The sequence below is a fragment of the Phalacrocorax carbo genome, chromosome 3, assembly GCF_963921805.1.
Source record: "Phalacrocorax carbo chromosome 3, bPhaCar2.1, whole genome shotgun sequence".
Classification (NCBI taxonomy): domain Eukaryota; kingdom Metazoa; phylum Chordata; class Aves; order Suliformes; family Phalacrocoracidae; genus Phalacrocorax; species Phalacrocorax carbo.
The window spans coordinates 16,865,724-16,882,529 of record NC_087515.1 but is presented as its reverse complement, the minus strand read 5'-3'; the positions used below and the strand labels follow the sequence as shown (position 1 = coordinate 16,882,529).

Genomic DNA, 16,806 nt, shown 5'->3' with positions numbered 1-16,806 from the left:
CATCCTGCTATGAAAATATTATACAAATTAATAGGCAGCATGTACAAGGTGACTTGTTCAACATCCTCTGCGCATTCCCACTTCTGATGCAGTCCCCTGGTGCCTTGGTGTTGCAACACCAGTCACATTATTTGCTATACTAACAACACACATTTTAATCTGAGACACCGAGACTTAACAGAGCAACACATACATGTAAGCTTTGAACATCAGTGCAAATTCTATATGGATACTATCTAAAATCTACCAAATACACAAAGTTTTGTCCTAAGAAATGGGTGGCTCTGAAAACTGTCTGGGATGCACTCTCAGCAGATGGGAATGTATCCCATTTTCCAAATCCCTAGTCAAGATATAAAGAGAAGACTGCTCCAAGAACATTCCCTAATCCACCTGAAGACTGTAGAAGTCATACACAACAGCAAAAGAGCAAGTCTGCAGCATCTCTGCAATAACTGTAGTTTGCAAGGATAACTGAGGCCCTCCATAGATTAATTTACAATCTTGGTACTGAATTAACCTGTATTAACTGGCACAAATACAAATATTATTCTGGTTACTTCACTCGGTCAAGAGAAATTTGGCTATCTTGAGCAAGCACTGGAAGCGAACTGTATACAGCTCCTTGAATAAACTGTCATTCATTAACAGAATCAGCGTTTTATTCCAGTCCTGGGCTCCCAACATAGAGCTCTTCTGGTGCATCTGACTTTCAGTCCCACAACTCTTTCTTTTGCTGCTGCTATTCAAAGAATACCAGATATCTGAGAAAAAAAAAATATGCACCCATTTAAGATATAGGCTGAACTCTTTCTGGTTTTGCTTTTGTAATACAGAAAGCTTTTGAGATTCATCTTTTCCCAGATTAACTGAACGCAGAAAGGTGCCTGAATTCTGGAAATGGTAACATCTGCTTTTGTCTGTACTGCATCACTGCTGAAGATGCCAGAAACTGCAACAGCCTGCTCATAATAAGCCTCTGCCATGCTAATTCTTGCAGGCTGATAACTGACCAAAAATCTTTTAACACTACGCGGTGATTATGAAATCTGTCAAGTGTACTAGGAAATAAGCGTGCCGACAGCTCAGCTAATGAAGTCCAACTTCAAATGAAAGAGGACAGGGCATCTAAATTGTAGGCTGCAATAATAATATATATTACAGATGATGAGAAAGTAATGGAACTGCCAAATCAACATCTTAACAGCCCACTGCATAAATAAGCAGAATGACCTACTTATTTTCACTCTAGCTTACATATTCTACACCCTGCCAGGTGTCTGCATAGTAAGGAAAAAAAAAAGTTGGAAACCCAGGCATTATCCAGAATGACAGCAGGATGGGGTAGGTAAGAGAAGAAAACTGTGAGAAATTCTGCACAGGAACCACTGTTTGTTGATGTTTTCGCAATGGTCCACTGTCTCTCATGAGCAGAGAGGAGAGCAATTCATGGAGCTGCAAATGGAAGCTACCATGTCCTAGTAACAGCATGTAGAAATCAGTCTCTCCATTTAATGGTTCTGAGATATTTTGGTAACAGAACAGAAAAGCTCAGGCTTGTTCTGGAGTCCACTAAGCAGCAGATACCATGAAAGGTGTCACCAGGTGGTGCTATTCAATACTGCCTTTGGTTTTTCCCTTTTCTCCATGTGCAAGCAAGTTTTCAGTCTTGAAGACACACAGTATTTCTAGCTTTGCATTGTACATAAAGGCAATTTCTGGGGAGAAAGATGGATGAGGAGCAAGAGAGGCTCCCCTCGTCCTCACATGCAGTTTAGAGATTCTTCCTGAAGCAAATTTGTCTCTGTAGGACCACAGCACTGCCACCCTGCCGAGACCCTGAAATAAGGGCATATTCTGAATACAGCATTTTAGGACTAAGGAGTTTGTGTACAAGCTCATACTTCAGCTGTAACCTGACAATACTGGTTTCCATGTGGTGAGATGTTCAACTCAGATGATCAGGCACACAAACCAGAAGGACACTAATGCTGTTAGAAGAACTCCAATCCTCCTCTTTCTCTCAGAAACAATCCAGGACGGCCGGACTTGATCAACTGCTTGATGTATGTATGCAAGAAGTCATTGGGAATCACTCTGGAATTCCAAAAGAATGATAAGGAACCAAAAAAAGTTATAATTAAACATGACTAGATATAGAAAGGGCAAGAGTATTGAAGATGTGAGAAGATGAAATGTTTTTCTTTCTAAAAAAGGAAAAGCATGAAAGACAAAAAGTAACGAGAATTAAGAGAAGCTCCTGACAGATGCATTTCCTACCAAGATCAGTCTGCACACAAAACCCATTTCACATGCTGGTCCAAAACAGTTTTCATTTGAAAACAGACAAGAAGTGGTTAGTGCAATGAATGCATCCTGTTGCTACACTGAGACCACCTTGGGCTTCAGAAGGAAGGCTTCTTACTAGCTCTGTTCCAGTCAGATCCTCCTTGCAATCAGGATGTAGATTTTGACACCCTGGCCAGGCTTCCTGCCTTAATAGCTTCATTCCCTCAAAGTATTCTTCCTCAGAGAAAGTTTGGATTGCCAAGGCTTGGAAGGAAGGGGGTTATTTATTTTTTACGGCAGTTCCCCTGCTGCAAGTGCAGCTGGGTGTAAAATTGCTACAGAAGCTCAAAGGATGTTTAGCTTTTTATTAACGTTTTCTTCTTAGCCTTTAATGTTGAAAATTGTCTCCTGTTATTCTTCCTGCCTGGATGTCACACGCATTCACTGTGGGACATTGCTGTTTCCACATTCCTCCCTCCTACCCGCTTCTGAATGTGAACAGGTCCTTTTTCCACTAAAAGCTGCTGAGAGATGCATACAGCAGCATTACAGTATAAACTGCTCTTCTCTGGAGACTACTTTGTACAGCACTGACACAGCTGCTTGAAGTCAGTGTCATGTTCAACGACTCTTCAGTTGGGCTCAGACACGATGAACACTGAGTTGGTGTCCTGGACACCCTGATTAAGAGCAGTCTGCACATCCCGACAAAAACAAATCCAAAAAAGTAATCATCTTGATCTCTGTAGTTACCTTCTTTTCTTCCCCCCCTTCCTTTGCAAATGTTTTGTTCTCTCTAGAAGGTGAGATCTGTGGGCAAAGATTTCTCTTATGCCAGAGGAAGGAAGCACCGGGTACCAGCAATGTATAGCAACAGGTTTGGTTTTTTTTTTTTCCTGCAAGTGATAATGACTATCTGAATCAACATGCTGTTTAGCTGCTGTTGTGCTGACCTCCAGGCTGAAGGGAACAACTCATCTACCTGCTCTGACATTAGCCTATTAAGGATTTTGTTTGTTGCTGCTGTTAGTGTTTCTGCTCCTCCCCCAACCCAATCAGCTTTGAAAATGGTATAAACCATTGTTTTTGCAGTAAGATACGTGGAATTCAGGGTTGACACAAATGTATGAAAGTCTGCTTTTACAAAGAATAAGACGACGTAAGCAAGACATTTTCCACGTTAAATGAAATAGGAAAAATTTAACACTGCCATCTCAATGCCTACTATGGCATGAAATCTCAGCAAGGAAGTGGCCATTACAGGAATACAGTTACCTCACAAGTAATCAGGAAGGTTTATAGAATCCCATCAATATACATGATGTCGATATAAATTACTTCCAATTTGTAAAACTACATTAGTTTCCTTAGGTCTATCAAGATTTTATGTCTTTTCTAGCTTTTGCAAAGTACAATAACAATAAACAGATTCTTCCCCTTATAAAACACTTCAACAGCGAAGAATAATTACTCCTTTGAACCGATACTAAATGGAATACCATCTAATAACATTAAGACCTGTCCTGAAATTATCATATACCAAAAATATATTTGGGAAATATTTATTCATTTTCCTTTACACTCCTCACTGCCTGCTAACTGTTCCTAGGAAAACACAGACTGAGCATGGTATCTTTCACACATTCCTATTTGAAAAATAGGTTCACCCTTTCCACATTTTAAATTGAGATGAGATGATCATGTTAGACATGAAATAGGATAAGTACTTTTTTAAAATTTACACACTTATGTGGACTTTTCTCCCTGTTATAACAAAATATAGCACTATTTAATATAGCAGTTTAAAAGCTTGGAGAGAAATAGGTATTGGAACATTTCTACGTATTTGAAAGCTGGCCCTTACATTACAGTTTTGCTTGGGATTACCTGAGGAAATAATTTGCTCTAGTTTCTTCTTTGTCCTGAGACCTGTTGTTCCTTGGAAGAAGTACAACAGGGCAAACATCATGACCAAGAGTATGTGCAAACACTCAGGTGGACAAAAACCTTGAGGAGAATCCACAGTTTTATTCATAGCACATTTGAGAGAAGGACAAGTGCAAACATATGTGATCACATGGGGGACTGCAGAAGCTATTCAGACAGCAAAAACGATACCATATGGTCTGTGAGTGATCACAAAGTTCAGTTATAATTAGAAGAAATAACATGAACTGACTAATACCAAGTTTGTGAATCACATGCATGAAATTTTAAAACATAAATAAGTAATGAACAAGTTAAAAAATTATCCTGTAAGAGGGCAATTCATTAACAGAACAAATGGTCAGGGTATCAAACCAACTCTAACAAACAGATATTTACTTTTTGATCCAGCTTTATTTTTACAGTTGATAAAACTATTTCAAATGGGAACCTACTGGCTCTCTGAAGCCTCAGCATTACGCCAAGGCTATCATGCTGCTCAAAAAAAAAAAAAAAATCTTCGGAGCATGGCATACAGCAGAAAGGCACCTGGTGAGGGACCTGAGCACCCAAGAAAAGTGGAATCACCACTGAAGAAGCAAGAGCGGAAAAAAAAATCTTCATCTCTTTCCACTTGTTAGACATGAAACCATTACCTAGTATAACTAACCTGGGAGCACTGAAATAGCAGATCTTCTGTGTTTGAAGATGGAGAATCACTGGCAAGGGTTGCACATGCAGCCATGGCTGGAATAGCAAGAAACTGTACAGATGAGGATTGAATGGTGTGGGGCAGAGCTTTTCCAGGAAGCTTGGATAAAACCCATATATCCAGTGCTAAGGTCTGGCATTGCCACTTATTTCCACAAACTCCTCCAGAAATTCAATATACAGTAGCAAAACTTCCATTGTAAAGCAAGAACAAAAATAAAATAGTATCTTATGTTTCTGCCTCCTGCTTTTGCAAGAGAAACTAACTAGAAGTGAACTAGAACTTCTAACTAGAAGTGATCCCTGATCACTGCAGGGGGTTTGACTAGATGATCTCTAAAGGTCCCTTCCAACACAAACTATTTTATGATTCAGATGAAAATCATCCTATCCCCTTACTTACAAAACACCACAGTGCTCTCAGAATTTGGCTAGATATAATTTTGTCCTAATTTCTTTTTCATTTCCTCTCATGACCTCAGTCAGTGCTTCAGGATAGCTCCCCCATAATTTTTTTTTCAAATGAGTGTATGGCTATTCATAGAATATTATGGAAACATATGTAGTTTAAATGTTACACAAGATGCTGGTGCTTTCACTACATGTCCTGTGTAAAGGCAATAATGGAAGATATAGAACTTTTTAAACTAAAACTCTGCAGCAGGGAACTGCTATTATTTGCATTTATTTATTCCCATCAACGTGCTGGAAAGCCTCTCCTCCTCATATATCACTGTTCAGTAGAATTGGGTAATTCACAGTAAGCCATTTATATGCATTTTACCAGTGAACTAATTTGCTAGAATATTCACAGTTGGCAAATCCATGGAGAGAGGAGGACAGTCAAAGCAATTTAAATGTTCAAACTAGTATCTGTGAAGGCACTTGCAGTATTTACTTGGATTTACTTTCTGCTTACCAAAAGTCACCTGATTTCCACCAAAAGTGGAGCAGGGAGAATGCAATAAAAGCACACAGGATATCCTTCCAAAGATAGGATTAATCTGAACAGTAATATATTTTCAGGCTAACTGAACAGTAAAAGAATCAAAGCTTTAGCATTTCTACAGAAGGCAACTCTGGCTTAACCAACTGATTTCAAGGCATCACAGTCTTTAATCTCCAGCACACATGTACCCATGGCACATGCACCCTGACCACTCTGTCGCCCGACAATCATAACTTGACCGGCTGTGCCCACATAACCAACCTGACAACTCCCTGCTAACAGCCCCTTGATAATCAGCCCCTTTGCATCCCCCTAGCTCATGCTGCTACCATTTCTTTACTGTTATCCTTGACCAGATACAAGGCATCATTGCTATTCTGCACCACAAGTAGTTAACACACCTTTGAATGTAACAGGAAACTTTCAGAAGGTAAAGTGGGGCAGTCTGCACTCACCTGGAATCACCCACACAGCTTTTGTATTGGGAAGCTCATGTCTTGCAGGAAAAGTACCATGCGCCTGACACTGATTTAGGGAGTTTCTGTGGTGCTGCACAGCCCCTCTGTTATGAGCCCACAGACTCTGCAAGCATCCAGGAGCTGTGCTGGCCCAGCACCCTCCAGCTCTGTCCTGGTTTCAGCTGGGATAGAGTTAAATTTCTTTGTAGTAGCTAGTGTGGGACTATGTTTTGGATTTTTTTGCTGGAAACAGCGGTGATAATGCGGAGATGTTTTAGTTGTTGTTAAGTAGCACTTACACTGGTCAAGGACTTTTTCAGCTCCCCGTGCTCTGCCGGGTGCACAACAAGCTGGGAGGGGACACAGCCGGGACAGCTGACCCAAACCGACCAAGGGGATATTCCATACCATATGACGTCATGCTCAGTATATAAAGTTGGGGGAAGAAGAAGGAAGGGGGGACATTTGGAGTGATGGCATTTGTCTTCCCAAGTACCTGTTACATGTGATGGAGCCCTGCTTTCCTGGAGATGGCTGAACACCTGCCTGCCCGTGGGAAGTAGTGAATGAATTCCTTGTTCTGCTTTGCTTCCGCGCGCAGCTTTTGCTTTACCTATTAAACTGTCTTTATCTCAAACCATGAGTTACCTCACTTTTACTCTTCTGATTCTCTCCCCCGTCCCACCAGGGGGGAGTGAGCGAGCGGCTGCATGGTGTTTGGTTGCTGACTGGGGCTAAACCATGACAAGCTCAAACAAGATAAGGGATCAGGAACAAAAAGGGAATGGAGAGTGCAGGACTTGAACTGGGCAACGCTATGTTAGACACACAATGTTTTTTCCTATACCATCTGTCGGTGCACACAGCCACGGGCAGACATACAGAAAGATCAACTTACCCCAGCCAATGCAGAGATAAAGCCGAAAAATTCTCTGCTCAGAAAAGACTGAAAGTACCAGCAGTGTGTACAGGTACATGCCTTCCACCAGCAACCAGTAGTAGTTCGCAGCCACACAGTACTGCATCATCACAAAGACCAAACGGCAGCTGAGTGATTCCTGTGACAGAACAAAACACAGCCCAAATGAATGCAACAGGGGCTGAGGAAGAAAAAAAAAAAGATACTAAACCAGAAGACCGGTTCTCTCTCTTACTCTTACTTGCTCCTCAAAAAAATCTTTCCTAAATTAATCACATTTGAGTACTGAAAGGAGAGAAGCCAGTAATAGGTGCTATACACCGCAGATAGATGCTTTCAACAACATTCCTCCTTTTAAAAAAAAAATAAATTAGAAGTACATGTTCTGCATTGTCCATCAATAAGCAATGGATTACAATTTGAAAAGCACAACACAAAAATGAAAAGAAGAGCAAATCAAAGGTAGCGTACCAGCTGCAGTCACTGAATCTTTTCACTTCTCCAGATATTCCATTCTGCAGCTGAGAATTTCTCTATTAAAGAGCAAATAGTGCATCCTATAATGCACTACTAAATAACTATTTTCCAAAGCAAAATATTTGTGATGGAACAGCAATATTGCCCAGTACATCACATTTAAGTGCAAAATCTCTCTTAGCTGGTAAATCACAGAGAGGTGGTCAGCAGGGATCTGGATTAGTATGAAACCTGGTTACCTAACTAATACATCCATCAGATCTGATGAAACCACTATCGGATAAACCATATATGAAAGCATAAAGCCTAGGTTTTTTCTGGAAGGAAGGAATTACTGACAATCCAATGCGAACATTTCCAAACCATTTAAGATATGTATTACAATGTTGTTTTCTGCCAATTGATACATTGCAGATGAGGGGAAAAAAAATATCAACCATCATAAGAGATTCACTAAGCAGTATTAGTGCTTAAGCCTTAGACAGTGTCAGAAAAGGATGAGTAGCAAGTATGCATCAGAAGACATACCCTTTACGACCCCAACCCTGTATTGCAGCCGCAAAACACTGTACCCATGCTCTAGAATCACAAGAGCTATACGAATAATGAAAATCCCTTCCTTTGAAGATTCAAGTACATTTTGTATTCCAGATCTGAAGGGGGAAAGGCATGCTTTCATACAACAAAAGAGTTGTATATCTTCTCCCTTCGATTAGAAGTATTTAATTAGCCTGTTCCTCCAAAGCTTTTCTAAATGCTTTCAAATTTGCATTTTAATCAGATGTTTCCCTTTTTTCCGTCATTAACAGATTATAGAGATCTCGAAGAACGACCAACTAATTTGGTCATTATACAAGATGGACGGTCTCATCAGAAAAGGTGCTGGCTTAGGGAAATGAATGCCCTCTTCTCACTGCTAGAAGAAATGAGCCTGCAGCATAGGAGGAAGATCTGCACAATTTTATATATATTAAAAAATCCACCTCTTCATGTTTCCTCAGTCTAGTACGGGCAAACTTCCCATGGGCAGAGAAACATGCCATAGCATCAACTACTTGCATCTACCAAGCCCAAGGTGGCACAACTACAACCACATACATTGTGCTACAAGTTTCAGAGAAACTCTGTGGACTGAAGAACAGCATTTTGTATGACCCTCATTGTACAAAGTGAAATTACCTGCTGTCACAAGGACACACCACAGTGATGACTCCAATATCCTGAGAATCACCACAGTGTCTTCCCCTACCTGGAAGGAGATAAGTCCTTCCCACTGGTGTTCTTGTGTGGCTGTGCTGTACATCCACTTCACCACTGAGTCTTTAATGAAGACAGATATAGCGCGGAGGATGAAAGAGGTGAAGAGGTTCAGGTGAATATAATTCCTTGTGCAATGCAGATGCCTGTAAAAATGAACAACCAGTCATGATCCACTACCTATGTAAAAGCTGCAGCATCACACATAGGACTAAGGGACGGAAAAATGAGCCCTGCTGGAAATCAGGAGGTACCAGAGGAAATCTCATAATTGATTATCACTGTAGGGATTTCAAACTATCTTTGGGAATAAATCACTATCAAGGAAAAGCTATTCAAAACCAGCCCTGAGTGAGAATGTTTGGGGGAAGGAAGGAGATAAGCGCGTAAGGAAAAAAATATTTTAAATTTCAAAAGTGTAAAAATAAAGTTATTTCTGAAGACATATCTAAAAGGACTAAAAAAGTCAGGTTTCACATAATGCTGAATCTAATCTCTTTGAATTGACCCCAATGTCACTGCACAGTTTTACCTTGGGAAGGCTTGGGAACTGGTGTGCAGTACAGCTTCTGGTTGTGCTCAAACCCACAACGAAAAAAAATCCACCCGTAAATTGCTGCTTTGACAACAAGAGAAAAATAAAAAAATCTGTATTCAGATTGCCTCCTGGGGGAATTGTAAATACTTTCTGTAGAACTAAAGGGAACAGAGTTTTCACCTCTGAATTCAGAATTGGAAGAAAAAAACAACCAAAACCAAAAACCCAAAGAAAAAAATCCTCTTCAATTTCAGCAGCCAGCTGCAAAGACAATAAAATTGCTACTTGTCAAAAATGAGCATGTTAAGGCATTTAAGGGATAGCAAAAGAAACTACAGTCATGTAAATGGCATCCAACTACAGAGCGATGCCAATGTTTTACCAGCCTTATCTGCTAACATTTTTCTTCCAGCACTGCAAGGGTACACGCTTTGCTTCAAATGAGTTTTAGGCGTGATTCTTGTTTGATGCTAAAAGATACAGGTAACATATGATAAACAGCAGTTGTTCCAGCAAGAGTCTCAGTGAACTTTGCTTTAAATATTTATTTTTAATGCTCTATAAATTCGGGTAGAAAAATAGAGTTGGTCTAAAAGTTATTGGTTTTGCACTGGAGAGGAAGGAGAACTTATTTTTTTCATAGGTCAGAATTTTTTGCATCACTCAAGTCACAGCTTATTTAAAAAAACTTACCTATGGTTAATATTTATTTTTCTTTATCTCAAAATCTGTTTGTTGCTACCCTTCAGAACTGCTACACATTTAAATCTGATTGAAAAAATTATGTAAAGTAGCCAATTGAAGAAAATAGGTTGCAAGTAGTTACTGAGTATTTCTGCTACAGGCAATGCAAGTTATTCAAATTATTTCAGTCATGAAGTTATGGGCCTAATTCAGCTTCCATCACTGAAATTAGACTTTTTTCTTGTATTTTTTTCAGAGGATGCAAAATTGGACACTAGAGATATATTGGTTCCTCTGTTGTACCATTATTAAAAACAAATACAAAGGTTGTTCTGTAGTCTAAGAACTTAAAAAGGTCTTCCTATTACAAAAGTGGAGAACATCAGCATTTTGGTGCCATGGAATTAGATTTTGATCCCCATTTGTTGAGGTTCCACAGCTACTGGGGAGAGGCCACGAGTGGAAGTTCCAGACAGAATCCAGCAACTGCAATCCATGCAGGGGCAGGTCTCGTGTTTCATGAGACCCAGGACCAAGTTGTCTCCAGACAGACCATTTAGAAAGGACAGCACAAAGTGGATTGATGGCATAGTTTTAACACAGCTCTCAGCCCCTTTAACACCTCTGAAACCTCATTTTCAAAATCAGCAGCACACACTCACGTACATTTCTCCAGTCCCTACTTCAGAGTTAAAGGAAGAAATGCTAAAGCATCTCTCCACAAAAGTCAGGGCATCAAAATTCCCTCTCTCCTACCAGTTCTCATTGGCAAAATTGCTCTTTGTTCCCTGCTGAAAGTCATGTGCTTGCTTCCTTCCTTCAAAAATTATATGGTTGTGCTTCATTTGGATTGCTAAGATTACCCAAAGAGTGTCATTGATGGGTGAAACAAGAAGAAAGCACTTATCCCAGGAGACATTTAGAGACTTCAAGACCATCTGGTGTTTTGCTAGACGAGTCCCAAAGTTGCACAGGTACAATGCGTATAAATCATAATTAGCACGTGGCATTCACAGAGGGTCAGCACGTCTCTGCATTTCTGTAGTTGCCATTTTAAACCTTCTTTGAAATTGCTAGCCTATGCTTCTCCTCTGGAAGGAAGAGGGATAATACAATGCTAAAAGGCATGATACAGTATTAGAAGGCTTGCATCATTTTAGTTTTGGAAATTAGAAGCTAAGAGGCATGACTGATCTTTTTAAATACGCAAGGGGTATAAACACTTAGGAGAGAGGAAAGGAGAGGGACTGCCTTGCTAACACAGAGTGCTGGCACCAGAGCAAGTGATCATTAACTGGCAATGCTAATTGTTTAGTCAGAAAAGAAAGTTTCTTAAGGATCAAAGCACCGAAGGTACCTGACCTGATTTCAAATAAGAGTATCAGGAGATGGAAAACTATACTTTTTTAGGCATCAGCCTCATCAGCATGTAAGAGGGATGATGGGACCTGGCTATACACAGCAGGAGGGCACAGGATTTCGCAGCAGAGGGACTTCCTTCCCACATCAAAGCAGGGTCACATCTTTGTTTTCTAAATATCGGTCTCCTGTGCTCAGCATCCCCCAAACTGCAGGAAAGTCTGGCTGGAATAAAGACACCTCTTGCATTTACAGAGGGAAAACCAGAGTTTTCTCTGTTGGAGTCCTAGGTTGTTTGTTTGGGTTTTTTTTACTTTTCTTTTTTTCTTTTAGCCAAACCTACAGAGTGTGTCATTGGCATGTGCAACCAATAGTCTCATAATTTTCATGCACTCCATGCAATTTGTTGGTGCATACCTGGGTGAACCCAATAGGCCAACCTGATCAGGTGACAGCAATTTATTTCACAGAAACTTTTCAAGTTTCAAAATTAGGTTCTTTTCCATATTGCAATAGAAATAAGAATTTCTGAAAGTTCTCCAAAAAGAGATATTGCATCAAAAATCCATTTCTGCATTGGAATACACACAGCATGTGAGGGCTGGGAAATAGGCCAAACTGAGCTTTATGCTCCGTGCAATTCCAAGCAAGGCAAGATGAAAACTTCTGTCCTAAATATCCCCTCATACCCTAGACTAGTGCCTCATCTTCAAGGCAACACCATGAGGGAATGCTGGAATCTCTCTCCTTTTCCATCTCTTCCAGTGCAAATTTCATTGAAATAAAATATCACAACAAAATATTTTAACTGATAGAAAGTGTCTGTCCACACATTCATACAGGTAACACTGCAAAAATTTAGGAATTTTACTTGCATTTTGAGACAAAATGATTGTAGGAAGGAACACAGAAGTGACATAAGACAGACGAATAATGAGTTGATGGAAGAAGGAAAAAAAATACAAACATTTCTGTCAAAGTCTGATAATTTAATATAGAAAAACGTAACACCGTTTCTCCACTCTCTTCAGAGCTTCACCAGTTACCTGAATCCAAGAAGAATGGCAGTTGCTATTACAAGGGCAGAGAAGGAAAGAGCATATCCAATGGTGTATATGATGGACAAATTCAGGAGCTGTTCTTCTGGTGCATCCTGAGAGCATATAAAGGAGAAAAGAAAAGAAAAGAAAAAAAAAAAAGGAAAGCTGGGGAAGAGACAGAGCTCATGGGCTTCAGTTCTTTTCTCCCAGCTGCTAACTTTTGTTAATGATAACCAGAAGTCATTCTCCTACTTTCAAGTTTAAATACACGTTATCAAATCAGTCTTCCAATTTCCGTACACTCTAGAGAAATAAAATTTTAATCTTAATTCCCCAGCTGCTCCCAGGTGTTCGCTCAACCAGTTGGGTTTTGCAGCCAGGCTAGAAAATAGATAATGTGACATTATTTCATAATAAAGTTGGAGAGACATAAATTACCTCACAAGCAAGTCTTAAACAGATGGCAGGAAGCACAGACACAACTCAACCCTGCAGTTAAAATGGCAATGCTGATGTTTTCAGACTTGAACACAAAGCAAGTCTCCTTACTGCTGTGATGAGGGGGTCCTTTGGCTACGTCTATAGTTAGAAATAAGACAAGCCAGGTCCCATTCGTTGACTCTGAGGCAAAGCATGCCTTGCATTCATACAACTAAACTCTTTTCTGCTCCTAAGTAGTCTCTCTTCTGCCTCAACTATGCAACCCCCTGGTAAAAAACCATAGCCCCACACCATCTCATGACCTAGGTGTACAGTACTGCCTGGGAGGGAGCGACCCGATGCAGCCAGAGCAGTAGGGGTGCTCGCACCCCCAAAGACCCAGGCTATGGCTCTCTTCAGATTCGCTGTCGAAGGCATGACCACTGAGACCCTTGCTTGAAAGTGCTGGCCAAAATCTTTAGGAAGAAGAGAAGTACTTGAAAAGCTACAGGCAGGTCTGAATCGTAACACAGGGTTATTGCTCAGCCTCTGAGGCACATTCATATTCTCTGTTCTGGTTCATTTCTAAGCATGTATCTTTGCCTAAATAGACTCAGACATTTTTGCTTCCCTTCTTCAAGCTGCTAATTCTGCAATTGACTCCTGAGACCTGTGCTGTACAAAGGAATACATTCGTTGTACTTCAGAAATAAGTACAGCTATTCAGATGTACTTTGCACAGCCAGGAGGATTTAAGGTGAACATACAGGCTCTTCCTCAGGGATTTGCTAGGTTAATGTTTAAAAGGGAATGATATGAGAGCTTCCTTACAAAGGAAAAGAAAGATCTCTTCAGTATCAAAGCTCAGGCAAACTACTGAGACCTGACAATTTAAAACACCTACGCAGATCAAAACCACATAGCACACTTAAAGTAAGCAATGCTATTTTCTAAGGATTCACTCACAAACTCTTTGGATTTTTTTTTGGCAACAGTTGTAACATAATACACAGCAAACTTATCAAAACAATCGCTTGTTCTCATGTACATGATGCGTAAAATAAATAGGTTATTAGGGAGCTCTATATCCATTAGCTGGAAAACCAAACATGGCTGTTCACATTTCAGGGAGTGACACCACGTACACAGGGCTTCAGAATCCAGATCAGTTCATGGAAACTTGGAGGCAGATGCCAAATGACCAAGTGTTACCATTAGGTACCTCTCTCCTTGGCATGTCCCAACAAAGCTTTGGAAGAAACCATGATGGTAAACAAGGAAGAGTCAAATGACCAGGCTTAAATTTTGCGTTAAGATAACATGTTCTGCTGGGATATCCCAGAACATAGAAGGGACAAGGAATAAGGCTGCAAATTAAAGGAAAAAGTTAAATGTAACATATATGGAGATTTAGAAACTATCTCTTCTCCATCTCTTTTTAGTCTGCAGCCATTTATTCCTTCTGAAGAATGAGGCGCTGAGCAATGGGAATTCCAGAGGACATAGATCCTGCAGCACTTGGGAATTTCATATACTCGAACCGTTTTGGCTAGGTATGTACTAGGTCCCAGGGTACTGGGTCAGAGAGAGAGCATGCAATTTAAGTGAAGGAAAGCAACGCCCTTGGAGGCTCACAGCAGTAATGGTATCACGTGTCATGGGAACTCACAGAGTGTGCTAGCTGACGCCAGTGGCTGACAAAACCCCCCTAGAAATCCCTATGCTCTCCTTTATTTGGTGCCAGGTGTCTCAGCTCCCTGCAGAGTACAAAGCACTAGGGCAAGAAAATAACACTGACAAGCCTAATTCCATTGCCTACAACAAATTAAGGTAAAAAGACAAAAAAACCTAAACAAACAAAAAGCAGGGACTGCCCCCTGCCCAAAGGTGAGAAGCAAATACCCTTCAGTTCAGTTCATCTTAATCACTTTAATAGCTGCTAACAAGACAGAGAACAAACGGTCACTTTATTGTAATGACATGCCAATGGAAGAAAAGGCAAAGGAATAACATTAGGCCATTCCTCTGATTCAGGTGAGCTGCAGTTGAGCCTGAGCACTGCACCACAGCTAGGACTACCAAGTTCACTTCTCCTGGCTCTCATGTACATTTAAACCTCCACTCATCTACCCTCCACATTCGCTGGGTTGAAGGGGAGAGGCCTGATGTCCCTTACCATTAGGCTCACTGAAGTGAGGCACCCAGAATAAGTCAGTAAAGATTTCTTCGACGGGGCAAAAATATGTGGGCATCGGTGACTATATTTTCCCTCTCTTCCATTTTGTCATAAACAACAGCAGCAGCAAGAGAGGGAAAGTCTTACCTGGTCGGAGGCCTCGCACTCAGACAGGTTCCTCCAGGGCAGGGTTGAATTCTCATTCAGCAGCCACGTCCCCTCCAGGGTGCAAAATCGGTACGCCTGCCCATGCAGCACTGCCAGAAGCAAAACAAGACACAGGGTTACAGGGAGGAGAGCCTGCTCGTGGGGCAAGGTGTGCAGAGCGGTCTGAGGCTCAGTGCACCTTTCTTTCTCATCAACTGCTCTCCTGGCTGGAGGGGGAAGCCGCAGCATTGCTGGGGTAGTGCTTTGCCCGCTCCCTGCCTGCAGCAGACGCTGCTGTTGGTCATCCTCAGGGCCAGGGAGTAGCTTGGCAGGACATGGCTGCGAAGGGACCAGATGGCACTTACTCCAGGACAACTGCTAACCCCGTCAGCAGCAACAACACTCTGAAGTAGTTGCTGCCATCTTCGTGTAGATTTTACAACATGTATAAACTCCAGCTCACTGAAATACTAGATTTTAAGACATTCAAATTCTGGAAATGTTAAGCCTCAGCTACAAAATTCACAGTGAAAAGAAGGTGCACAAAGAGTAAATGTGTTTTTTTCTTTTCTGAGATCATGCAGACCCAGAGACAGAGAAACCTCAGAACAGGTATGCTAACACAAGCTCCCCAAAATGTAAATGCTTATACAAACATCTGTGCTACAAAATGAGGCTGTAAATCTTTGCCTAAACTACCCATGTACTCTTTTTATTCCTCCTGTCTACATGTTTGACTAACAAACACAACAATATATAAAATGCCATTCCACAGCAGTTAGCATCTTGATCTTGTAAAAGCAGGTACAATGAAATGGCTCATAATAAAATTACATCAGACTGAAGCACCAAAATAAAAGCACAAAGGGGAAGAAGCACTCAACCCTTGTTGAGTATTGTGTATCAAAAGAAACCCTATTTCTGGTGTCTGGAGTATTGGGGAAGTCTAACAACTCTTACAGCTCTACATAAGCAATCTGGAGGTGCCCCTGTATCAAAGCATAGCTAGAGGAATGATGTCTGCTGCTTTGCAAATGAAGTTTCTTGCTAATCACATTGCTGACCCAGTAAATTGACCTATTCTATGTTATGAAGCTACGCCTCAAAAAGCAATTCTAGGTCAATCCCTCAACCAGGCTTCACCTCTACCAAGGCTATGTTCAGAAATAGACACAGAATGTTTTGAGGCATGAGAGGCCGAGTCAGGAGGATTCAGTTCTACATGGGTATCAAAATACCCCTCAATTACAGCTTTTGCTCAAACCCAGCCCTGCCTACTCCAACCTCATCCAGTTGTCAGCTCCCTCATTATTGCAGACTAGAAGTCATCAGAGCTTCATGTTTCTGTTCAATGGGAAAATAGCAAAACTTATCTGAAATTTTAACAACCCAATAGTCCATTTGCATATTACTTGACAACTGGTAATTTGTTTGGTAATTGTCAGCAGTAGACTAG

At 40.9% G+C, this 16,806-nt stretch overlaps 1 protein-coding gene across 1 annotated transcript in view; it reads right to left on the bottom strand.

Moving 5' to 3' along the window:
- Positions 1-16,806, bottom strand: part of GLP1R (glucagon like peptide 1 receptor) — an 87,570-nt gene that overhangs the window by 20,277 nt on the left and 50,487 nt on the right. Inside the window, exons 4-7 of the mRNA XM_064446019.1 lie at positions 15,351-15,460; positions 12,614-12,720; positions 8,979-9,132; positions 7,232-7,391 (exon numbers count right to left, since the gene is read on the bottom strand). Of these exons, the coding sequence (XP_064302089.1) occupies positions 7,232-7,391; positions 8,979-9,132; positions 12,614-12,720; positions 15,351-15,460 (531 nt within the window). The remainder of the gene's footprint in view (positions 1-7,231; positions 7,392-8,978; positions 9,133-12,613; positions 12,721-15,350; positions 15,461-16,806) is intronic.